At 40.6% G+C, this 26,354-nt stretch overlaps 1 protein-coding gene across 7 annotated transcripts in view; it reads left to right on the top strand.

Moving 5' to 3' along the window:
* Positions 1-21,487, top strand: part of MCTP2 (multiple C2 and transmembrane domain containing 2) — a 260,725-nt gene extending 239,238 nt beyond the window's left edge. For all 7 annotated transcript variants that reach the window (XM_061394292.1, XM_061394289.1, XM_061394291.1 and 4 more), the window contains 3 exons: positions 10,929-11,038; positions 17,909-18,006; positions 20,167-21,487. In XM_061394292.1, coding sequence (XP_061250276.1) covers positions 10,929-11,038; positions 17,909-18,006; positions 20,167-20,235 — 277 coding nt within the window. In that variant the 3' untranslated portion in view covers positions 20,236-21,487. The remainder of the gene's footprint in view (positions 1-10,928; positions 11,039-17,908; positions 18,007-20,166) is intronic.
* The last annotated feature ends 4,867 nt before the right edge of the window (positions 21,488-26,354 follow it).

The following is a 26,354-nucleotide window of genomic DNA, read 5'->3' as shown; positions in this document are numbered from 1 at the left end:
GGGCAGAGTGATTTAAGCAGCCCCTCAGCTCTGCAGTGCCTTTTGGCGGCGGCCGTGCCCAACACAGCTGTGGTGGCCATGTCTGGAGACGTATTTTCAGCCATGAACAGAGCACTGTTCTGCCCAGCTGTGACACAGGAAGGCGCATGAGGCTCAACTCCTATTAATTCTTCAGCCATTCATTATTGCAGTGACCTTAAGGTTCCCGCTGGGCATTCAAGCGCAACATCATGTGTAACTCTGTTGGAATTCCATTGTAACTCAGTGCATAAGGACCAGGAAAACTTTTACCCAACTTTTGGCAGCTAGAGAATAAATAAGCATGCTTAAATCTCTCAGAGCGGGCTTCCCTTGTTACTGGCAGAGAAGACCCTGATGATTCTGTATTCACTTGGAGCGAATGGTATTTTCTTTTCTCCACATTCTCCAATTACCTTCTCATTGTATACAGATTTCAAATGTATGTATACATCAGGCTAATATTTGCTTAGCATGTGGCATTTGTATTATCCCAGGCAGCAGACAGGGTGGGTCAGAAGAGTAATGTATATTATTTGTCCTATTACTATGAAGTGTTGGCTACAGCACTAGTGTCCTTGAGTGGTTAGGGAAATCTCCTCTCTGCAGAGAAGATAATGAGATTAAGGTAGACTTTGGACAGGGGAGTCGTCCTTGCAGATGTTCTGGAGTAAGGCTTAGAAGGCATGTTTCTAGGAAGAACTTCTCTGACTCTGAAGTCATGCTGTGAAATATTATAAGATGAGAAAGCAGGATAAATGAAGTTTGGATGAAGGTGAGCACAAGAGGAAGGACAAATTGACGTATCTTGTTTTTAATCTAAAGTTACATGTTGAGGGACTTCCTTTGTAGCCTGTTGGCTAAGACTCTGCTTTCTCAGTACAGGGGGCCTGGGTTCAATCTCTCATCTGGTAACTAGATCCCATGTGCTGCAACTAAGACTCAGCACAGCCAAATGAATATTTAGTTACATGTTGAAAGGGACAGAGAATGAAGGCAGAATGACCGGGGGTGAGGGCAGAAGGCCAGCTGTGGGGAGTGAGTTCACAAACTGGGGCGAAAACCATGACAGAGAGCATCCTGTGAGGTAAATCACAAAAGAGTAGTCTGCAGGCTTTTGTGGCCCGTGTCTCTGTTTCTGTGGATAGAAGAGTCAAAGGACTTCATTTTTTCTGTGCCTAGGAAATGAAGATAATGACTCTGTTGACACAAAGGTCACCCAGTGTGGTACCCAGTTGGGGGAGGAACTCTAGAATGGAGTTGTTCCCACCTTACTGGGTGTTGAGACAGTTATTTGTGGGTTTTGTCAAAGATATTCTTAGGATATGTTAGTGAACCTGAAGAGTTGAATGAATGAAGGAGATTCCTTGAATGTTTTCCTTAACTGAAATGTTCAAGTCGGGCATTCCCTTAGGATTTAATGGAGAGCTCCCAAGTCAGGAAATCCATCAAAGTCCATGAAAATGCTTAACAGATTGTTTAATTTTGAGATATAAAGCTTTGACTTACCAGAGTTCTTCAATCTTGGATGTTCTTTGAAAGACCAGCACTGCAACATATTTCCATGGTAACTGGAGTGAAGAGTCTAGTAAGGTTTTGAGGCTTAGTGCTACTATATACTACTCAATTCAGTTCAGTTGCTCAATCGTGTCTGAGTCTTTGTGACACCATGGACTGCAGCACACCAGGCTTCCCTGTCCATCACCAACTCCCAGAGCTTGCTCAAACTCATGTCCATTGAGTTGGTGATGCCATCTGAGCATCTCATCCTCTGTCATCCCCTTCTTCTCCTGCCTTCAATCTTTCCCAGCATCAGGGTCTTTTGCAATGAGTCAGTTCTTCACATCAGGTGGCCAAAGTATTGGAGTTTCAGCTTCAGCATCAGTCGTTCCAATGAATATTCAGAACTGATTTCCTTTAGGATAGACTGGTTGTATCTCCTTGCAGGCCAAGGGATTCTCAAGAGTCTTCTCCAACACCACAGTTCAAAAGCATCAATTCTTCAGTGCTCAACTTTCTTTATAGTCCAACTCTCACATCCATACATGACTACTGGAAAAACCATAGCCTTGACTAGGCAGAACTTTGTTGGCAGAGTAATGCCTCTGCTTTTTAATATGCTGTCTAGGTTGGTCATAGCTTGTCTTCCAAGGAGCAAGCATCTTTTAATTTCATGGCTGCAATCACCATCTGCAGTGATTTTTAAAACCAAAAAAAAAAAAAAGTCTCTCACTGTTTCCATTGTTTCCCCACCTATTTGCCATGAAGTGATGGGACCAGATGCCATGATCTTAGTTTTCTGAATGTTGAGTTTTGAGCCAACTTTCTCACTGTCCTGTTTCACTTTCTTCAAGAGGCTCTTTAGTTCTTTGCTTTCTGTCATAAGGGTGGTGTCATCTGTGTATCTGAGGTTATTGATACTTCTCTTGGCAATCTTGATTCCAGCTTGTGCTTCATCCAGCCTAGCATTTCTCATGATATACTCTGCATATAAGTTAAATAAGCAGGGTGACAATATATAGCCTTGATGTACTCCTTTCCTTATTTGGAACCAGTCTGTTGTTCCATGTCCAGTCCTAACTGTTGCTTCTTGACCTTCATACAGATTTCTCAGGAGGCAGGTCAGGTGGTCTGGTATTCCCATCTCTTTAAGAATGTTCCACAGTTTGTTGTGATCCACACAGCCAAAGGCTTTGGTATAGTCAATATGCAGAAGTAGATGTTTTTCTATGTTTCAAAGTTCTCCAAGCCAAGCTTCAACATGAACCATGAACTTCCAAATGTTCAAGCTGGATTTAGAAAAGGCAGTGGAACCAGAGATCAAATTGCCAACATCTGTTGGATCATAGAAAAAGCAAGAGAATTCCAGGAAAACATCTATTTCTGCTTTATTGACTATGCCAAAGCCTTTGACTGTGTGGATCACAACAAGCTATATAGAGCTACTCAACACTAAAAAAGCTTAAGATTATGGCATCTGGTCCTGTCACTTCATGACAAATAGGAGGAGAAAAGCTGGAAGCAGCAACAAATTTTATTTTCTGAGCTCTAAAATCTCTGCTGAGGGTGACTGCAGCCATGAAATTAAAAGATGCTTGCTCCTTGAATGGAAAGACGTCACTTTGCAGACAAAGATCCCTATAGTCAAAGCTTTGGTTTTTCCAGTAATCATGTATGGATGTGACAATTGGACCATAAAGAAGGCTCAGCACTGAAGAACTGATGCTTTTGAACTGTGATTGTTGGAGAAGACTCTTGACAGTCCCATGGACAGCAAGGAGATCAAACCAGTCAATTCTAAAGGAAATCAGTCCTGAATATTCATTGGAAGGACTGATGCTGAAGCTGAAGCTCCAATACTTTGGCCACCTGATGCAAAGAGCTGAGTCATTGGAAAAGACCCTGATGCTGGGAAAGATTGAAAGCAAAAGGAGAAGGGAGTGGCAGAGAATGAGATGGTTAGACAGCATCACTGACTCAATGGACATGAATTTGAGCAAATTCTGGAAGATAAAACTTCCAGAGAATTTGTCCAAACTCTGTGCAAGACAGGGGAGCCTGGTGTACTGCGGTCCATGGGGTCACAAAGAGTCAGACACGACTAAGCGACTGAACAGCAAAGCCAGTATATAATATCTTTGAATTAAGTCCTCAGTTTTATAAGCAGGAATATTGAGTGGATTAAATGAGTAAACCCACCTTCTTACATTTTCTGAAATGTCTACTGTACAAGCAGTGAGTGTAGGTTCTTTTTACAATTTGTATTTATGACTGTGCTGGATCTTCAGTGCTTTGTTCAGCCTTTCTCTAGTTGCATTAAGCAGAGGCTACCCTTCGTTGTGGTACGCGGGGTTCTTGTTGTGGAGGCTCCTCTTGTTGTGAAGCACAGGTCCTAGGCATGCAGGTTTCAGTAGTTGGGGCTTTCAGGCCCTAGAGCACAGGCTTAGTAATTGTGCAAGGGCTTAGTTGCTCCGTGGCGTGTAGAATCTTCTCAGACCCGGAATTGAACCCATGTCCCCAGATTGGCAGGGGGATTATCCACTGCGCCACCAGGGAAGTCCGAGTGTGGGCTCTTGAAGCAGCTCTCTGGATTCAGATCCTAGCTCTGTCACTTAGACTGGAAGTGATTTGTGGCCAACTACTACCTCTCCTGACTCAAGTTCTCATCTGTAGAATGGACATACCAGAAATTCCTATTCATAACATATCTGGAAAAATTAGATGATTTAGTGCCTGTAATGTGTTTAAACTAGTGGGTGGCCTGTAGTAATCACTTAAAATTTTTCATGATTATGAATATTGGTAAAATTGCTTTGACTTTCTTTTTCTGTGTATTAAACTTTTTAAAACCTGTGAAACATTTAACCATTTTACTACTAAAACTGTGGGTTGCTTAGGAAAAAAATACATGACTTCACTGACTAGGATGTTGGGAGGGCAAATCCAACATGGTGTGTGCACATGTGTCTGGTACGTAACTTCACTTTTAGCATCCAGCAGATAAAGACACATGACTCACCACATACTTGCACACGAGCAAATGATCATTGAGATCTTTATAAGGATTGCATTAATTGGGAAAAATTGACATCTTGATAAAAATTTTTTTAATATATGAGTGTAATATAGTCCTTCATCTATTTGGGTTATCTTTATTGAAGTAATATCTTCAATATTACTTTAAGAGTTTTATACATAAATATTTGACACATTTTTGTGAGATATAGTCTGAAGTACTTGATTTGTTTCAGTTATTTTAAATGGCCTCTTTTTTTCAGGTTTTATCTCCACCTGTTTGTTACAGGATAGAAAAGTGAAATTTGTTTTCCAACATTGACTTTGTATCTGTCACCCTTGATAAACTTAGTTATCTTAATTTTCGTATGAAGATTATTATTCTGGATGTTGTATTATATAAACATATTGTCTAGGAATATATTTTTCTTTCTTATTTTTCAGTCCTTATACATTTTACTTTGTTTTCTTGCTTTATTGTCTTGGCTAGTAACGCCAATTGGAGAAGGCGATGGCACCCCACTCCAGTACTCTTGCCTGGAAAATCCCATGGGTGGAGGAGCCTGGTAGGCTACAGTCCATGATGGGGTCACGGGGAGTCGGACACGACTGAGCGACTTCACTTTCACTTTTCACTTTCATGCATTGGAGAAGGAAATGGCAACCCACTCCAGTGTTCTTGCCTAGAGAATCCCAGGGACGGGGGAGTCTGGTGGGCTGCCGTCTATGGGGTCGCACAGAATTGGACACGACTGAAGCAACTTAGCAGCAGCAGCAGCAGCAGCAGCAGTAACACCAATACAGTGTTCAACAGAAGTGGTATTTAGCGAACATTCTTTCTCATACTCCTGTCTTTTTCAGAGAGAAACCTTTCAACGTTTTGCCCTTAATGATGTTGTTTTCTGTAAAGATGCTTTATCAGCTTCAGGAATTTACTGTTTATTCCTATTTTGCTGAGATTTTTTATCGTGAATGTAGGTTGAGTTTTGTCAAACTTTTGTCTGTGTTCTTTGAGATCATCTTTTGGTGTTCTATTTTTGTTAATGTGTATTATTATTGTTGATTTTCAAATATTAAACCAATCTTACATTTCTGGAATGAAGCCAGCTTCATCTTGCTACCCAGTCTCCTTATATATGCTGGGATTTTATTTACAATGTTTTTTTTACTTATGATTTTTGCAGCTTTAATCATCCGTGAGATTGGATATATAGTTCTTGGAAATTCCTTACAGCGTGAAGGTTATTCTAGACTCATACAATAAGTGGGCAGTATTCTCTCATTATCTGCAGTTTGTGTAAATCTTGTGTCATTACTTCCTTTTAAGAGTTTATAGAATTTTCTGGTTAAGTCTCTGGGTCTGAAGTTTTCTTTCAGGAAAGATTTTAATCAAATAGTCAGTTTCTGTGGTATATATAGGCCTGTTCAGCTATTCTATTTCTTCTCATATATGTTTGTGTATCATTTTCTAAGAGAGTGTCCATTTAAAATTTTCTACTTTTTGACATAAAGTTGTTTATATAAAAAATCTTGTTGTCGTCGATGACAGTGGAATCTAGCATTGTCCACTTCTTTATGTTTAAAATTGTGTTTTCCCTTCTTCTTGACAGTCATTTATCAACTATATTATTCTTTAGCAAGAACTGTCTTTACCTTTGTTAATCTCCCTGTTGCCTGTTTTCTTTTCCATTAATTACTACTCTTATCTTTATTACTTTCTTCCTTCTACTTTCTTTGAGATTAATTTACTCTTATTTTAACTTCTTAAGATGGATTGCTAGATCATTTATTTTCAGTCTTTCTGTGTTCCTAACATAAGCATTTAAGGCGCCACATTTTCCTAGGTGCTTAGCTCTCTGCCAAATATTTTGGCACTGATACTCATTATTAATTCACATTTAGTAAAAACTTGCTTTATAATTTCTGTTTTTATTTGTTCCTTCACGTGAAGTATATTGCTTAATTTCAAAGTATATGAAGATTTTCTAGCTATCTTTTTGCTCCTGGTTTTTTTTTATATAAATTTATTTATTTAAATTGTGCTCCTGGTTTTTAACTGCATTGTTTTATGGTCAGAAAATAGAGACCTAACACAGGTCTTTTTGCCTAACACAGGTCTGAGCACCTTTTTGCCATTCCACAGTCTAATATTCACCATTACTTGCAGCATCTTCCCAGTCAGTTCAGGAACCCTCTTAATCTATGTTCTGTATCTCTTCTTTTTGACATCTATCTTTCTACTCTTTGTGATGCCTTTTAAGTCCTTTTTTGGGCTGTCTTGCATGACTATTTTCTGTGGTATTTAAAATTCTGTTTAATTCATGCATGGAGGTCTTAACTTTAATCACTGTGTTTCTTTTTAAAGTTTTACTTGCTTTGTTTTCAAATCTTCTTGGTCGTTTTTTACAGTCTCGTCCTTGACCATTTTTAAGCCCTTGTTTTATGACTTTTAAAGTATTAAGCATTATTATTTAATGTGTTATGTTTGCTCTCAGTATATGAGGTCTTCTGTTCGGGGTTTTGCTGTTACTTCTGATAGCTTTACTCGTGATGCTCTGTATCCATTTATATTTTACTGTTTTAACTGTCTATGAGCTCATATTCCATGTGTGTATGCGTGAGTGTGTGTGGAGTATACTCAGATATATGGGTTGATAATGCATTTCTTTAGAGAAGATTACTGCTGTAGTCACTTTGGGGTGATTCAACCTGGAATCTCTTTTTTTAATTAAATTTTTGCTGAGGTTTTTTTAAAGTGTACTGGTAATGGCACCCCACTCCAGTACTCTTGCCTGGAAAATCCCATGGACAGAGGAGCCTGGTAGGCTGCAGTCCATGGGGTCGCTAGGAGTCGAACACGACTGAGCAACTTCACTTTCAGTTTTTACTTTCATGCATTGGAGAAGGAAATGGCAACCCACTCCAGTGTTCTTGCCTGGAGAATCCCAGGGACGGGGGAGCCTGGTGGGCTGCCGTCTATGGGGTCGCACAGAGTCGGACACGACTGAAGTGACTTAGCAGCAGCAGCAGCATAAACTTGTATGATAAATCCTGGTACTAGCATCGTGACACAGAGAGTTCTTTGCATCTATTTGTATATGGTAGATTTGTTTTCCCTTGTTTTCATCCTTTTCCACTCTGTGTTTCTACTTGTCTCTCTCAATTCATCCTTACCCTGAATATGTAAGTTTTATGCGGTGTTCTTCTACTTGAATCTTCTTTTGTGGAAGCCCTAGGCTATATTTATCTTATGCCCCCCACGTAGTTAACAGATATAGAAGTTCAAAATTTTAATATCTGGCAGAAATTATTGGAGTGAAATTGACTTTGAAAGTTGGTAACCTCCAGAATTCTTGCAATACAGTATCTTTTACACTCTATTGTTTTCTTATTTTTAAGTCGGTTTAGTGGTAGCTTTCTCTTTTTTTTCAAGGTACTAAAATTATTTGTTTATGATTTTATTTAGATATTATTTGATACTGAGGCTTTTTTCTTTTTAACTACTCACAAACCATACTGCATCAGACATTAATGTACCATCTCTGCATCCTTGTGCAAAGATATTTGCAGCTTACATTTCTTGCCCTGGCATAACAGGAGCAATTATGGAGTCCACAACATTTTCACAAGTATTGTGAAGTTGCCTCCTAAGAAGTTCTACTTGGAAGAGAATGGTCAGTAATGGACCTACTATATGCAGAAGTTTTGATGAAGTTGGTAGTGTAAAATATATAATTCTTATCTTTAAAAACTATAAACAACGTTTTTTAAAAGACAAGGGAACAAACTGAAAGTGTTTGCAACAAATATGACAAAGAACTGATTTCTTTAGTTTCCAAAGAGATTTTGTTTGAGGAAAATATCCAGCAACAAAGTTCCAGGGAAAACAGATAAGCAGTAACTTCTTTGTATGTATATGTGTGTGGTTAAAATATGCAAGAAATAGAACTTTTTTTTTTAATAAACTTAAGGTAAAAATTTAATTTGAATACTAAGCTATCTTTCATGTGTTGCTACTGCTGCTGCTAAGTCGCTTCAGTCGTGTCCGACTCTGTGCGACCCGATAGACGGCAGCCCACCAGGCTCCCCCATCCCTGGGATTCTCCAGGGAAGAACACTGGAGTGGGTTGCCATTTCCTTCTCCAATGCAGGAAAGTGGAAAGTGAAGTCGCTCAGTCATGTCCAACTCTTCGCCACCCCATGCACTGCAGCCTGCCCGGCTCCTCCGTCCATGGGATTTTCCAGGCAAGAGTACTGGAGTGGGGTGCCATTGCCTTCTCCATCTTTCATGTGTTACCAGAGCTATTTTTTTAAATTTATTTTTAACTGGAGGATAATCTGTTTACAATGTTGTGTTGCTTTCTGCTATACAACATGAATCAGCCATGGGTACACTTATGTCCCCTCCCTCTTGGACCTCCCTCCCACCCCCAACCCCATCCCACCCCTCTAGGTTATCACAGAGCACTGGGGCTGAGCTCCCTGAGTTACACAGCAACTTTCCACAGCTATGGGGGAAGTTTTACATATGTTTCACCATATGTAAAACAGCTATCTGTTTTACATATGGTAATATACATAAAGAGCTAACCATTTTAAATGCCAGTTCCTATATAATTCTAGCAAAACTTTATGCTATGGGTATTATTATTATTCCCATTCTGTGGAAAAGAAATTATTGTTCAGATTGATTTGAAGACTTTCCTGTCTTTCTTAGCTTTTCAGAGATAGAGCCTGAACTCAAATCCATGCCAGTTTGCTTGTAAATTTTTTAAAATACTTAAATAGTTGCCCCTGGTGAGGATATAAGCTGAATATCACTGATCATCAAAATGATCAACAGTCACATTAAAATGTGTTCAACTTGCTTATAATTTAAGGGCATGAAATAGCAAACACACACATACATACGTAGTATTGTGTCTCCCCATAGGCAATCTTAAACAAGAGATTGAGGTGTGAGTTGAATTTCTCCTATATTTTTCTATTTTTTTTGAGTATAGTTAATTTACAATGTTATGTGTGCATTTATTTGTATTTTTTCAGATTATTTTCCATTATAGGTTAATATAACATATTGAGTATATTTCCCTGTGCTATATAGTAAGTCCTTATTGTTTACTTGTTTTATTTATAGTATTATGTTAATCCCAGAATCCTTACTTCAGCCTTGATTTGCTCATCTGTCAGAAGGAGATAATCCTTACTTGAAAGAATTATTGTTAAGCATTACAATCTGTGTGTGTGTGTGTGTGTGTGTGTGTGTGTGTGTGTGTGTATATGCTGCTGCTAAGTTGCTTCAGTCGTGTCTGACTCTGTGTGACCCCAGAGACGGCAGCCTATCAGGCTCCCCCGTCCCTGGGATTCTCCAGGCAAGAACACTGGAGTGGGTTGCCATTTCCTTCTCCAGTGCATGAAAGTGAGAAGTGAAAGTGTATATATTTATATATATCTTAGGACAGTGGCACCTACTAAGTGCCCAATAACTATTATAAGCTGCTCTGCCCAAATCCCCTGATATGACCCCCCAAAAGAAAAAGACAACAGAAATAAATCTTTCATCTCGTTTATTCCTAGCACAAGGCAAGGCAAAGGGTCAATAGACAGACATGTTAAGTGAAGATCCCTGGAAGAATACTCTAGACACTCATGAGCTCTCATCAAGGCAGTGCATTTAATGACTGCTTTCTAGGATTCTGGAAGGACTTCCACAGTACATTCAGTCCCACATCTCATATTCTAGATCTCAAGTCAAAACAGGCAATAGATAGGACAGAAGGAGCCAGGGTCCCTGTGAAAATGATACACCGCAACATTCCCTGCGTTATCGGTGGGTTGGCGGTGTAATGGTTTATAGCCAGCAGCTCCGTAGCCCATTTTCAGGGCTCCGTAGCCCATCTTTACCCTTCTGGAGTCAACGAGTCTGGAAATTCTAAATATAAGTTATTAGAAAAACACAAGAGCCCTGTAATAATAGCCTCCCGTCTCTAAATATTTACTGGCAAGCATGTGTTAATTGAGAGAGAAATATTGACTTTGAAGTGACCTAACTCACCTTTCATTTTGAAGCTCTGCGTTCACAGAGCCACATGGCAATATTGAAGCGTTTAATCACTGTTGAGAGTCAGAGTTTCCTCTTAAGTACTGTCGGTTCCAGGAAGGCAGAGTCACCAAGATCCAGACGAGCTGGATGGCAATTGGTCTGTGACCTTCACCTCCAAACTGCCTTCCAGTGTCCAGTCATTCTGGCAGACTTTTACATCTCAGTTTTGAGAAGCAGCTTCTCCGATAGGCCTTTTTTCATGTGTATAACTAAGAAATAAAAGCATGGCAAAATGAATCGACGGCTTTTCTTTAACATCAGAGACAATGACGTGTATGTGATCTGTCTACAGCACGTTTAACTGGACGGTCCCGTTCCTCTCATTCCTGGCCTGTTTGATACTGGCAGTGGCCACCATCACGCTGTATTTCATCCCACTCCGGTACATCATTTTAATCTGGGGTAAGTTTGGCACGGTCCTTTTGCTAGCAATCAGTTCCAGGTAAGAACCAATTACTCATTTTTAAGTGCAGCTATAAACTTTAAATGTGCTTTTGTTGGCAATTAAACATGAGATTAAGAAAAGCGTTTGGGGATCAAAAACTTCCAGGACCTCCCTGAAAAGGCCAGTGGCGTGAACGGTCAGTATAGATACTTATAGGCCTCTTGCATAATTGCAATCAAATAAAAATGTGATTGTGCATGCTATTTCCCTTTGGGCTTTCAGAGTCATAAATACTCCTGAATAATATACTGTTGTGGCCCGGTAACTTTCAGGAAACGCTGTTATTCAAACAGTGAGCAAACACCTGCATCTTGCCCTGTATGTTATATAAAAGTAGATCTAGCCACTCCTAGGCTGCTCCTGACATTTCATCTCCCCTGGAAGGAAAAAAAAATAACTTAACCCAATACTTAAAACCAGAAGCAGTGAGGTGAAAGGGAGGGGCCCACGGTGGCTACCTAACCAGTGCCTGACAGGAAAGGGAAAGCTATTATTTACTAGGGGAAATGGTAAGCCTATATAGAGTCCAGCTGCTTTTTAAAGAGTAGAAACAAAAATGGCATACTGGAAATAAATTTCAGGACTTGACTTACTACTCAAGCTAACAATTGGAAAAATTACTAGCAGCTTTCTGAATATTTGTGTCTATTGCTGGGTGGCCACTGGGTTGATATAAGGAGAGTGCACTGCAGTTAACTAACTAAGCAATCACCCCTCTTCTGGAAGAATCTCTCACTTCTGGTTTTCCATGGCTTGGCTCCTGTGACCACTTCTCAGTTCTTAACCATAGTCATCTCTAGGGATCTGCAGGTGTCAAGAGGTTCAGGGAAGCTACAAATATGTGTGTTGAGATGCATTCCTCTTGAAGCAAAAGCTGAAAGCCTGCAAATGCCAGGGTGAGGGGAGCTATAAGATATTTCTAAGACCGTTAGTTGTAGATCATTTCCAAAGAGAACCCTCAAAGGTAGAATGCTGCTGATGAGAAAGGCCAAACCTGGACATGAAGAGATGGGAAAAGTCATAGGAAAAATAGAATAACTCATAACATTTCAGAAACAGAGCATAATCCATTCATTCTCTGTTTTGTCCAGGAAGTGAAAATTCTATCACATGAAGTTTCTCTCCTTTGTAACAAGTCCAAGAAAAGGAAGAGCGTTTCTAACTTCCTCTTGAGGGGTCCATTTTAATACTAGGTGATGCTCACCATTTGAGAAAGTTCTTATGTCCATGCCTAGTTTTGTTCCTCTGTTGTGTTTTTCACTTTACATTGACCCATATTTGACCCTTAGGAAAGAGAACATGGAGCTTTTCAGGGGCCCATTGATTAAGAAGGAATATGTGTTTTATAAGAAGTATTTTCCTGAATACTCATATACTGAATGTTATCTCTGTAGACTGAATAATCTCATTCTTTCTTGCTTTTTTTGTACTAGTTTCTCAGTCCGTTTACTCTCCACATTTAAAACACAGATTTTGAAACTCTTTATGATCTGTCCCTAATGAGAATTTGATCCAAAATTACAGTCATTTTGGATCAGTGTTTTCCTCATTTTTAAGATGATGTAAGACGACAGCATGGTCAGCTTGGTAAACACCATTGCCCATTATTTCTTCATCCTTCTGGTAGAGAATGCTTTCCTGCACCTCACCCTAGACAAAGAAGACTATATTGTATTTCTTCCTTAGATTGTACATTTCGGGATTCCAATCCCTCTTTCAATTTACTCCTAATCCCTTTGACCTCTAGTTTTATCCTCCAAGTTCTTGACAGCTTTCAATGTCAACTTTTTGCATCACTTAATGAGACATTGTTCTATTTATTGTTCAGTTTGTGAATGAAATTATGAAATAGCATCGAGTTTATGATGCTCTCCTGGACTGAAAGTAATCCTTTGAGCTTTATATTGTCTCATTTGTTAGTTTTAGATTCTAGACAGAGGTTTATAGTTTATTGATGAGTTTACCATAGATAATACAGTCAAAAGCCTTGACGATCACATTATCTCTTGCCTCTTCTCATTATCTAAAACCTGCTGTACTATCATGGAATATATTCTGCCATCCTGCTGCTGCTGCTGCTGCTGCTAAGTCGCTTCAGTCGTGTCCGACTCTGTGTGACCCCATAGACAGCAGCCTACCAGGTTCCCCCGTCCCTGGGATTCTCCAGGCAAGAACACTGGAGTGGGTTGCCATTTCCTTCTCCAATGCATGAAAGTGAAAACTGAAAGTGAAGTTGCTCAGTCGTGTCCAACTCTTAGCGACTCCATGGACTGCAGCCCACCAGGCTCCTCCGTCCATGGAATTTTCCAGGCAAGAGTGCTGGAGTGGGGTGCCATTGCCTTCTCCGTCTGCCATCCTACTAGGACTTATTATTTTGCAAGACAAGTTAGTTATTAGCTAGCACAGACCCAGGGCTTTCCTTTGCACATCTCTTACATGATCATATTCTTGGCAGAGAATTTAGCATGTAGAAGGAAACTTTATATGTCTTGAATTGCTGTTGTTCCCTTTAATCTTATTAAGGCTCAGAAGACTATTTCTTTATGTTTTTCAGGATGGAAATGAAAAAAAAAATGTTCATTGCCAAACTGTTTATAGTAGTAAATTAATTTAAAATAATCAAAAATGTTCAATAATAGAGAAATGATTTAAGCACATTATGGTAAATTTACCCAAGGTACACAGTAAAAATTATGTTTGAGGGGAAAATGATTATATGATGATATTAAATTATATTACATTATGATGTATTTTTATGATACATTTACATTATGATTTTTGTTGTTTAGTCCATAAGTTATGTATCTGACTCTTTTGCAACCCCATGGACTTTAGCCTGCCTGGCTCCTCTGTCCATGGGATTTCCCAGGCAAGAATACTGGAATGGGTAACCATTCCCTTCTCCGGGGATCTTCCCAACCCAGGGATCAAACTGACATCTCCTGGATTGGCGGACAGATTCTTTACCTCTGAGCCACCAAGGAAGACTATATTATGATATTATATTATGTTTTTAATAAGGATATTTTGTATCCATGTATAGTGTGATCACAAATACGTTGAATGTACCTATATTATATAACATACATGTTTGTATTTATTTTGACATTCATTGTGAGCAGCCCAGTTAATATGAGGCAAGACCTTTTTCTCTTTGAATACGATTCATGTTATAAATGCACAGCTGAAGGACTAAAAAAAAAAAAAAAAGACTATTTCTTATTCTAAGTTACTTACTCATTTTCATTGAGTCCTAAAATTGGTAGATAAAAATCTTCAAAATTTTTGTTCACTGTTTTTAATCTTTTGGAACAAAATTATTTAACTCTATGTTCCTCTAGAATATATTCCACTATATTTCCATATTCTTTACATCCAAATAACATTTTTATATAAATATTTCTTAAGTAGCACAATTATTTAACATAAGCCTATGAAAATAGCCTAATTTCATGATGACCATGTGGAATATTCCTTGATTCACTAACTTCACTGTAAGGTTTTAAAGGACAAGATACTTTGTGTCCTTTTTACCATGTAATTCCTAGGGAAGCTACACAAAGGTAATAGATCTTTGGTGAGTACTTTGCAAATAGTTTATGAGTGGATAAGTCTGCAAGTTTAATACCTATGATCTCATAGATGGCATTTTTTTGAGCCTGCCACCTCTCTTATTTGGGAGTATAATTTTTGAAAATTAAGTTAAAAGTGGTTTTAGAGGAATATCTAGAATTTTCTCTAGGAAACTAAATTTTCAGTGCTGAATTTCAGTAATTTATTTGTTATATGTATTTCTAGAAGGCAAGGCACCTTTGAGGATTAGATCCCACATAGGTTTTCTGTATCTTTTGGAAGGTTTCCCATATTCTTTCCATTCTGTTCTTCATCATAGATGCTCTAAATGTAGCTTTTCAGTTCTGATCTGAGCCACTTCTGGTTTTCTCAAGTAGATTTAGAACATCCCAAGCAGATTTTGAGCATCTTAAAAGAAACTATGACTTATTAACTTTGTATCTCCATTTGATAGCACAATATATCTTACATGTAAGACACTTAGAGCTTGACACAGGAGCAAGCAAGGACCCTCTGCCCCCCTCACCCACCCCCACCGATATATTGCAGTCAGGGTTACAAGCCAGCCACTCATACAACGTTGTATCTAACTCAGTTTCAAGTGGTTATTCCCTACTGACCCCACATGTGCAAAGCAGCCATGTAGTTCTTCGTCTCTCATTCTCCGTTTTGGGTTTTTGTTTTTTTTTTAAACTGGAGGGGTCTTTCCAATCTACTGATCTATTCTATCTATGGTCATTAAATGATAAAGCCTTTCCCAAATGTTAATCCCTTGGAATTTAAATTCCACTTTCTTTCTTTGTCTAAAAGAAAACAGAATAAAAATTCACAGCATATATGCTCTGTTTGTATTGTTTAGATTAAAAAATCTAAAGGTACCTGCTACTAGAGAAAGATACAACTTCCAAATTGGGTGTGTGATAACATGCTGCCAGTATAAATACTCTGCCATCACCACCTTCTTTATTTTCTTGGCTTATTGACATATACAGTAATGATGGTAGCCCTCTTCCTTGTGGTGAAATTCCAGATTTTAGAATGCTTTGTGATTCTCCTCTCAATGCATGGTACTATGTAAGGCAGGCCTCTATTATTCAACATTTAATATAAGAAATCTAAGACACAGATTAAGTTGTCTGAAACCACGCAGCTAATCATACGTGGTGAAACCAGACCGGGACCCAGCTATGCCTGTCCCCAAGCCCTTCTTACTTGCCCCGTAGCTCTTCAGAGATGACCATGCGATCTCTGCTGCCATGTTGGCACTCGCTTTCACACAGTAGATAATACGGTAGAATTGCTGACATTTGAGCTTATGACACCTTAAAAAGATAAGGTGTGGTTTTGTAGCATGCAGTCTGAATTCCTTATAATTTTCAGCCTAACAAAGTTTTTCAAACAGAGACTGTCGGAGTGCTTTGTGGACTTCCTTCTGCCCTTATTGGTGTATTTGAGCTACTGGGCAGGTTTATAATCTTCTCAGTGACTAAGAATGCAGTGTTTTGATCAGCAGTGATATTATCCCTGCCTGGCTGTTCATTGTAAAGACTCCAGATGCTCACACTATATATAATTAACAATAGAAGATATATCTCTTCTCAATACGTCTTTGTCTCCCTTCGTCATTTTGCCTTGTCTGTTTTCTTTTGCCAAGAAGCCCGTGCTACAATTAAATGTCTTTAGAATAACACAGTGGAGAGCATTTTAAAGGAACACTGGGGGAAATTTTAGCTAGAAACACGGAGCTGGCTGTGGGGGCAGAGAAAAAAGGAAGGCACAGCGAGGCTTTGACTTGAGAAAAAGTGGGTTATTCGCAGGAAGTCTTCCCCGGCCCAGGCAACAAGCCACCCTTGACTTAGGAACATGTCTGGCTTCCATTTGCCACGTGGATGTAAATCTGACCCTCTTAAAGAAACCACCAGGACTTCGGCATTGTGTCAGGAATAATGGCATGCAGAAAATCCAGTTCTTAGATGAAAGCAAAGTAATATTTAATGAAAGAAGCGAAATGTCAAGCCTTTCCTGTGTTGTGGACTGTTGAATAGATAAATCTTACCTTGACTTCGGCATAGGCACCAGTGGGAGAACACACAGGAGCACTCAGCATTGTGGGGGCTGACGAGGACTTTAGTTACGGTCCTTGATAAGCAAGCACTCTGTAGCCAGACTTCAGGAGGCCACCTTGTCTTTCTGCTTTTAAAACACAGCACAAAATGCAGTTGACACTTGGTGAAAAGATCATAGTACATGAGCTATATAGGCACACCCCTACTCCTCGAAAGAGCTCCGAGGAGCAGAGTAGGAGACCAAGCTGGTGGAGAGGTGCCTCCCTCTGGGGAACCTCTGGGCAGAGCTTGTCCTGGACACGCCCGGGTGCCCCCACCAAGGACAGCTTAAACGTTTCAGTTCAGTCGCTTAGTTGTCCCCGACTCTTTGTGACCCCATGGACTGCAGCATGCCAGGCCTCCCTGTGTCCATCACCAACTCCCAGAGTTGACCCAAACTCATGTGCATTGAGTTGGTGATTTAAACATCTCATCCCCTTCTAATTACCATTGTCCTGAATCAGCATGACTCCATGGCCTAGCCAAACCCACACGCCAGCGCTGTGGTCCATAAATTAAGCTAGCAACCAGAGTAAGATAATTTTCCAATAATAACTTTTCACAGTTTTCTGCAGCATCAAAGTACGACCAACATGTCAAGTTCTGTTCTGCAGCGAGAGAAGGAAAACCTGTGAAAATGAGTTGGAAGGGGGGAGATAGATTTCTTGCGGGTTCTTTTTAACAGCAACAAAAAAAACAACTCCCGCCCTCCAGCTCCCACTGCTGCCTCTGGTCCTCAGCTCCCAAGCAGAGACTTGTTTGGGCTAATGAAGGCCTTTTCCCATCTGGGACATTCGTTTTCCTAGGCGAGGAGGCTGTTAATCAGCGTTGTCCAAAAAAACCAATGAGCTCCACAGTTTTAGTGTGTGTTTCTGCCGCCCTGCTGCTGGGACTGTAATGGGATTTTCACAGCTGAAGAAGGCACAGCCCCTCTCCAACGATCCCCCCCTTCCCCCTCCAAGAAAAGACATTTCTGAATGATTCCACATGACAGCAACGGGTGCATGACTTGAGATCCAGTGATTATTTTCACACTAATTTGTACTTGTGAATGCTTCTCGTCCCCCAGTTGGGTGAGTTTTTAAAGATGGGTAGACAAATGGAGAGAGATCAACAGACAAAGAGATCTCCTGATATGTTATTTTCCAGGCATAAACAAATTCACTAAGAAGCTTCGAAACCCCTATGCCATTGACAATAACGAGCTTCTGGACTTCCTCTCCAGGGTACCATCTGATGTTCAAAAGGTACGTAATGAACAGCCACCACCAACTGGGGCCCCAACCCCAAAGTCTGGCCTGCCCACCCCGCCCCTGAGCCATAGAGTAGGGGGCTGTGCTTGTGTGAGGCACTGAGATAACGAATCAGAAAAGCCTTCAAGTGGCCTGGCTGGCAGAGAGGTGGCCAGCAAAACCTTTGTCCAAAGCATGAGATGATGGGGGAAAATTATCCTGAAAAAGAGCTACTTAAGAATGATCTGGAACTCACACTGCGAGGCTGCAGTGCGGGGAGGTTTGTCCTTTTTCTGACTGTTTGCCTCCTCAAAGAGGTCAGATGGGCTCAGCAAGTGGGAACACAGGAAACCCAGAGCCGGGGGGAGGTTTGCGCATTTTCCTCCTCTTCCGGATGGCAGGCATTCTCCAGGAAGTAGGGGACAAGAGGAGTATTCTTTTGATCCTTCTTTGCCCCATTATCTCTCCCGGGCCTCCCCCCTCTCCCCTCCTGTGTGAAGACTTAAGAGATGCTGAGGACAGAGCTCCCACTTACTCTAGTACACATAAAGGCAGAGACGGCGTGCGATAATTTGAGATTAATCAGAAGCATTACTCACGGGTGATGGTCCCTTAGTCCCGTTTCTGTGGATATGTAGAGATGAAGCAAGACAACAGCACCAGAAAGTCTGTAGAGCAGCCTCATTCAGGCATCAGGCTGGTGGTAACCCAGAGGAGGGGAGGGCAGGCACAGGTATAGATCTTTCTAGTGGAGAACAGAGGTCATAGAATAGGTAGTTGGGGAGACAGTGGCATGAAATACCATCAGGACGATCAAAGAGGCGATCTGTTATTATGTGAGAGAATCAAACATCAATTCCATCCTCAGGCTGCAGTACCATAATTCATTTCCCAGCACCTCTGGGTGGAGTGCAGAGATGTAGGGTTGACAGGCCTCGGAGAGTTTCTTTCCCCTTCCTAAGTTCTAGACATTAAAATAGACTCTGTGTTGCTTTTTTTATTTTTTTTCCTTTAACCATTTAATGATATAATTATCTATTAAAATATATTAATATGAATTTACTGGTTAACATTACATTACAGGATTGTGAAATAGGAACTTGGCCCCTGTTTGTTGTGCCTTGAAGATTGACAGGCATATCATCCCCTGGGGGACCTTCACAAAACAGCTCTAAGGAAAGCATGCCTTTTTCACGTATCTGCTTTCCACCAAGCTCAGCTTATGTGATGGGGTAGGATGTCCTTGGGGAATTTGGCACAAATACTCAAAATAGTGAGCACATGTGGTCTGTGATACAATACTTTACACAAAGCCATTCCACAGTCAGCCTATCCGAGCCCGCACACCAAAGCCATGTGATTGCAACGTAGCCTCACTTGGGTCACACCGTGTGTTTGTGCCTGCGTCCTTGAAGAAAGGAAGTTCCCAGCAAGGCCCCCCTAAGGGCTGTCTATGCACAGTTTGGGGACCAGCCCTCAGCGAGGTCATCCAGTTGGCGTTGGCATGAAGACTGAGGATGCAACAAAAGAGCATTCGAGGGAAGCGCCCAGGAAGCCAGTGAGATCTGCGTGTATCTCCAAGAACACTTGCTATTAACACAATAGGCAGTTTGCCACTGGGGACTCCCCACGTGCACATGTTTGTCGCAGATGTTTTAGCCATTATACTGTAAATGAAATCCATTTTTAAGAGAAATCTTTATTAGTCTGGGGCTGGTATCCATTTCAACATTCTTTCCCTCTCTGGCAAAAGAAATGGATATAATTGGCAGAAGTTTTTTCTCCCCAAGATTTTAGATACTTTTAAATGAATAATTTGTAGTAAGTTGCTGTATCATATACTAAGATAAACATTCCCAAGGGGCCGTTATCAACCCCTTTCCTGGTCGAACACGGGCACACAGAGAACTGAAATCTAGCAGTGCCCTGAGAGCAGGTAGAAACCCATGCATCTCATTAGAAAAATCTGCTTTTAATATTTTGGTTTCAAGAAATGATGCATGACTCTTCAAATCCTTCCTGCAATTAATCCCTCCATGTTCCTGTGTTTAGAAAATGATTCATTACCTTTGAACCTTCCTTCCTTTGCCGTGCGGTGTCCTCGGGGAGCCATTAACACGCTGTGGTGAGCTAGGGTTACCTACCCGCCAGCGTCACGTCTGTCTGTTTTCACAGGTGCAGTACGCGGAGCTGAAGCCGGGCAGTAGCCAGAGCCCCGTTCGGAAGAAGCGCGGCGCGCTCTAGGACACACCCTGACTCTGGACACCAGCAGCCGACGGCGTGCTGGACTGACAAGACCGGTGTTCTCTGCTGTTCGGTGGTAGCCGTGGTGTCTTTCTGAAACGCGTGCCGTGTTGAGCCCTGTCTTTACCCTCCCCGTCTTCATGGCATAGATGCACGTGCCCATGGGCACATCCGTGTGCAGGGGTAATCAACTTTGCATCTGGAGTCAGCCCAGTGAAAGGAAACACTCCAAAGGCTGTAAAAGACTAACATCCCTTCTTCTAACAGGAGACTAAAGCAAGCTTCCAGGGGTCTCAGCACCCTCCTTAAGAACAGCCAGGATGCCACTTGGATGCAAGCGTGACTTTGAACTTGTTTTCACATCTCTAACAGTTTCGCATCAAGATTCAGTTACATTCGCTCGCACCCCCATCCTCCTTTCAGATGATTGCTTTTTTTTCCCCCCTCTGAGTTAACAAGTCCTTGATAGCCACCATCTACTCAAATAATGTATATTATAAATAGATTTTTTTTAAAATTATTACCTGGATCATCCCAGTTCTTTGGGGATCTTTCAGCCATAACAAGTAAAGACCTAGATGTAAAATTTCAGTAAGCTGCTTGGTGCTGGATGCCAGCCTGCCTCCTGGTCCACTGCTGGCAATGGATGCTCTAGAAAGTTCGGAGCGATCATTCGCCCAAAACGTGAAGGACTCAGTGAAAACATTTGGGTGCTTCAAATAGCCATTTCTTCTGATGTTACTTTTTGCTTATTTCCCAAATGTAATCTCAGTAGTATAGCTTGAGAAAGAGGGGGAGGGGGTGAAGGAGTGAATTCTGAGAGTATTTAGAAAGATAGACTGAGGAGCAAGGGACCAGTGAATGTGGCTGCTGATCTGAATGAATCACTTGCCTGCACTTTTAAGAAAGTAAAAATGCTGTAGCAATCCACGTGGATCTTTTGTTCCTAAGCAAAATAAGCTACACACAATAAAAACATGTATCTCAGAACCCCATTCCTAGAAAGGTACAATCCCCAAAGTCTTTTTGAGTATATACTTTACCATTTCGCTGTAACCTCCTCCAAGTAAATATCCCAGTTTTTGTGCATATATAAAATGAATGCAAATATCTTTCTGTTCAAATGATATTTAAGTTGTAAAGACTATATTTTGTTGACACATACTTTGTATGTGCAGTTTTATATGTATATATCTATAAATATATGTATTGTAAAGAAAAATTGAAGTAAAAAGATCCGATTCAATAGTGAGTTTTACTGTGTGTGTTTTTTTTTTTCTCTCTCTCTCTGGGTTGTAATTTAATAATCTTCAAACAAAATGTTTATGAAAAATGCCAAAGATTCTAAACCTTATCATCCCGTGTCTGTTTTTCTTCATATTCTATCTTCCTGGGTTGCTTTCTCGCTGAGCCAGATTTCTGCATGATTTGATTTACTTCAAGTTAATGAAGCTGGCTGAAAAAGAACCTTGCAGAAATTATAAAAGCTCCAGTAAATCTCTGAGTTGTACATACAATAGATATCCAAGAACCTCTTTTGTGAAACCAGTTACTCAATCTTCTGTGTAAACAATGCCTCATTGTCTCACTCCCAACTACCACCCAGTGTATCACAGTCTGTCATTTTGTAATGACCTAAGTCAGACGTTTTTAAACAGACACGTGAGATCTGATCAGTCATTTGAATGAAAACTTTCAGCAGCAAAATAACCCCTTATTTATTCAAAAGTGGAACCAATACTTTATTGTTGCTCTTTTCTATAGAATCTCAAAATGAAATAATTCGCCCGAAAAGAAGGCGTCATTAGTTAGACTTATTTCTTCTGTAGTCCGATTGGAATTTTCAGCATTGAGTTTAGGACACAAATAGCAGCTGAGATGCAAAAGCAAGGACAGAATCAACCTTTAATAACTTTGTATGGAAAACAATTGTTAATTGATTAAGTAGTAATGGGATGCTAAAAATGAATGTTATCTGCAAGTGAAATGTTAAGATTCATACAAGTAGTCAAATGACATATGAAAGATTTGGGGATGCCTTGTAGATAAGATTTATGGGTTATGGTTTCATCATGTGATAATTAAACATAATTTAGTAGGAATGTTGAAAGCCCAACCAAACTCTCCTGGTTCTCTTCTCAAGCCCATTGAGAAGCTCGAGCTCACAAGCCCATCCCCTGCCCTGCCTGGATGTCTTAACGGGCATCTCTTCCTCAGCAGGTCAGGAATTTAGCATTATTCATGTGTTCAGGACCCCGAACTCCACAACCTCCTACTAGCTTTGTTATTTCCGTTACTGGCACAGGCATCCTATAGGTTGGGAGGCCCCTTGTTGCTGAGATCTAAGTTGTATTCGACTCTTTTGCAAGCCCATGGACCATAACCCTCCAGGCTCTGCTGCCCATGGGTTTTCCCAGGCAAGAATACTGGAGTGGGTTGCCATTTCCTTCTCCAAGGCATCTTTCTTGGCATCTTTTTTTTTTTCAGTCCTCATGCGTTTTTCCTGTTTCCCAACCTATACAATCTGGTAGATCTAGTGTTGGCAAGTTATCTTGTCCATTTCTGATCACAACCACCCAAGCCTGTGCCCAATCTGAGGCCTCTGTAAGCTCTCACAAGTCAAGGTAACTGTGCCAATTACTTTACGCCAGGTCAGTCTTCATTCAGACTAGTATTTTCCCTTGAAATACTTTCTCCCCAGTTTCTATCAGATTAATTCTACCTGCCTTCAAAACATTCAAAAGTCCCGTGCCCACATATGCTTTATTATTAGTTTCTTGGCTGTGTTAGAGGCCACCGTTCTTGTTCACACCCCCTCGTCTTACGTGTTTCTGGCATCTGCTGTATTCTGCCATGACTCCTAATTACCAGGGACCTTAACTCCTGCCTTCCTCTACTGGGTAGCCCATCCTACCTGGCACCTAATAGACACTTAGAAAATACATGATTAACAGATCAGGTTATAGAGACCTATTGTTTCTCTGCCCTTTCATGTGTGATTCTCAGGGGGCTGAGCTGGATAATTTAGTGTGGTCTATCCCAGGAAATAATTTCTTGCATTAAGTACACAGCTTAGATTATGACATTATTTATAAACTCTGGCTGTGTTAATTATAAGCTTTTAAATTAAGTAATGTCTTATATTTGGAGAAGTCCTTACCTCCGTGTCAATGGGAAATATAATGTTTATTTGTAGATGAATCAAAGCTCTCTTGGTTCTCTTCTTAAGCTCAATTTTTGACTCTTATCATTGAACAAACATATTGAATGCTGATGATACACTTGAATGAAACAGAGAACCTTCCCTTAGTAGAGCCAGACATTAAACGGATATTTTTAAGCAGTATCATGGCATTACATTCTCAGATTCAACTTTTAAGAAGAGCATTCTGGCTGTAGTGGGTACATTAGTAAATATGAATGCCCAGAGAAGTGCCAGTTGCAGGGCTGTGTATAAGCTGATGGTACGCTGGACTTTCAAATGACAGTACCAGAAAAAGAAAAATACATAAGTGAAATTGGAGAGAAGAGATTAAAGTGAGCAGGATTTCACAGTTTCTTGACTATGGGGTGAGGGAGAGAGTAGGTAGATCAAGGATGGTGCTTGGTCCTCTTGTCTCTGGATCTAAGAAGATGGTCTTGCCTTTGACCAAGAAAGAATTACAAGAGCAGCCAGGGAAGGAACTGCAGGAGCCCAGTGCTAGACAGTGTTGAATTTGAGATGCTTGAGAAGCCTCCAAATGGCAATGTCTAAGGGGTGACTGGATACATGAAAATGGACCTAAAAGAAGAAATGCATGGTACTTGAGGTACATTTAAGGACCAGCAGTCATAGAAAATGAAGTTACATGCTTCAGGAGATTGAACTCAACACTCATAGTCACATATATATAATCTTTAGTTAGCAAAGACTGTAAATAGAATAGAATTAAATAGGTAAGCAGTGAGCACATTGTCATTGAATATGAGGTGAGAGCATGTTTCCAGAAAGCAGACGTGGTCCATAGTGCTGAATACCACTGAGATCCTGTAGGTTGAGGACAGAATAATGAGCTTAAAATGACGTGGTAGTTGAGAGGACCTTGGCAATGAGTCTTTTCAGTGGAGTAGTAGGAGGAGATACCAGATAGGGATTAACATGCGTGGATGTCTGGATATGGAGACTGAATGGAGGTAACTCTGAAAGTTTCACTGCAAGAAAGGGAGAGAGAATAGAGATTGGGAATGAAAGACAGTTTACAGGAAGACTGTAATAAGAAAAAAAATTGCATGTGTCATGAACTTAGTGTATATGCATCAGCTACAAAAAATTCCTCATGAGCACGAGATGAAGTTGATTATGTTGTTGCTTAGTTGCTAAGTTATGTCCGACTCCTTTGCGGCCCCATGAACGGTAGCCCACCAGGCTCTTCTATCCATGGGATTTCCCAGCCAAGAATACTGGAGTGGGTTGCCATTTCCTTCTCCAGGGGATCTTCTCAACCCATGATCAAACCTGTATCACCTGCATTGGCAGGTGGGTTCTTTGCCATCGAGACTGGGAAGCCCTGAAGTTGACTATGCTATGCTATGCTAAGTCACTTCAGTCGTGACCGACTCTGTGTGACCCCACAGACTGCAGCCCACCAGGCTCCCCCGTCCCTGGGATTCTCCAGGCAGGAACACTGGAGTGGGTTGCCATTTCCTTCTCCAGTGCATGAAAGTGAAAAGTGAAAGTGAAGTTGCTCAGTCGTGTCCGACTCTTAGCGACCCCATAGACTGCAGCCCACCAGGCTCCTCCATCCATGGGATTTTCCAGGGAAGAGTACTGGAGTGGGGTGCCATTGCCTTCTCCGAAGTTTACTATATTCATTATTTAAAATTATGTTCTGTCAAAACCCACCTCTTCTTTATGTAGTATTCAGTTGAGTTCAGTCGCTCAGTCATGTCCGATTCTTTGCGATCCCATAAATCACAGCACGCCAGGCCTCCCTGTCCATCACCAACTCCCGGAGTTCACTCAAACTCATGTCCATTGAGTCGGTGATGCCATCCAGCCATCTCATCCTCTGTCATCCCCTTCTTCTGTCTCCAATCCCTCACAGCATCAGAGTCTTTTCCAATGGGTCAACTCTTCGCACGAGGTGGCCAAAGTACTGGAGTTTCAGCTTTAGCATCATTCCTTCCAAAGAACACCCAGGACTGATCACCTTCAGAATGGACTGGTTGGATCTCCTTGCAGTCCAAGGGACTCTCAAGAGTCTTCTCCAACACCACAGTTCAAAACAAGCATCAATTCTTCGGTGCTCAGCTTTCTTCACAGTCCAACTCTCACATCCAAGCAATACTACTGAAAAAACCATAGCCTTGACTAGACAGGCCTTTGTTGGCAAAGTAATATCTCTGCTTTTGAATATGCTATCTAGGTTGGTGATAACTTTCCTTCCAAGGAGTAAGCGTCTTTTAATTTCATGGCTGCAGTCACCATCTGCTGTGATTTTGGAGCCCCCAGAAATAGTCTGACACTGTTTCCCCATCTATTTCCCATGAAGTGATGGGACCAGATGCCATGATCTTAGTTTTCTGAATATGGAGCTTTTAAGCCGTTAATCTAGCTCTTATAGCAAAAAAATGGCTGAAAAATTGAAATAGAATATTCTCTGAAAATATTATGAGTAGTCAATTGATAATTGAGTAGAAGTCAAGGGTGACTTCTAAAGAATGGCTTAAAGCACATTACCTCTTTATATAGGTCTCCTTGTATAAAACCTGCCGTTCTGTTCTGGCATTTTAATGTAATGATTTACATGGGGAAAATGGATGGTCAAGCACATCAGAATTGTTAACATTTTATAGCACTTATCAACTGCCAGATACTTTCTAAGTGCTTTAGATGTAATAGCCCATTTAATAATTTTTAAAAAGCAACTACTATATGCTTCTAAATACTTACTTTAAAAAAAAAACACCACCAATCTTCTGTAAACTGTTTTAGAAAATAACAAAAAAGATTACACTTTTCTACACATTTTATGAGGCTGATATACTCGTCATCCCCTTACACAAGATGATACAAGAATGGAAAATGACCAAAATCCCTTATGTACATAAATGTAAAATTGTGCAAGATATATAGGCCT

The sequence above is a fragment of the Bos javanicus genome, chromosome 21 (assembly GCF_032452875.1).
Source record: "Bos javanicus breed banteng chromosome 21, ARS-OSU_banteng_1.0, whole genome shotgun sequence".
NCBI classification, from domain to species: Eukaryota; Metazoa; Chordata; class Mammalia; order Artiodactyla; family Bovidae; genus Bos; species Bos javanicus.
This window is presented reverse-complemented; position numbering and strand designations above follow the sequence as displayed.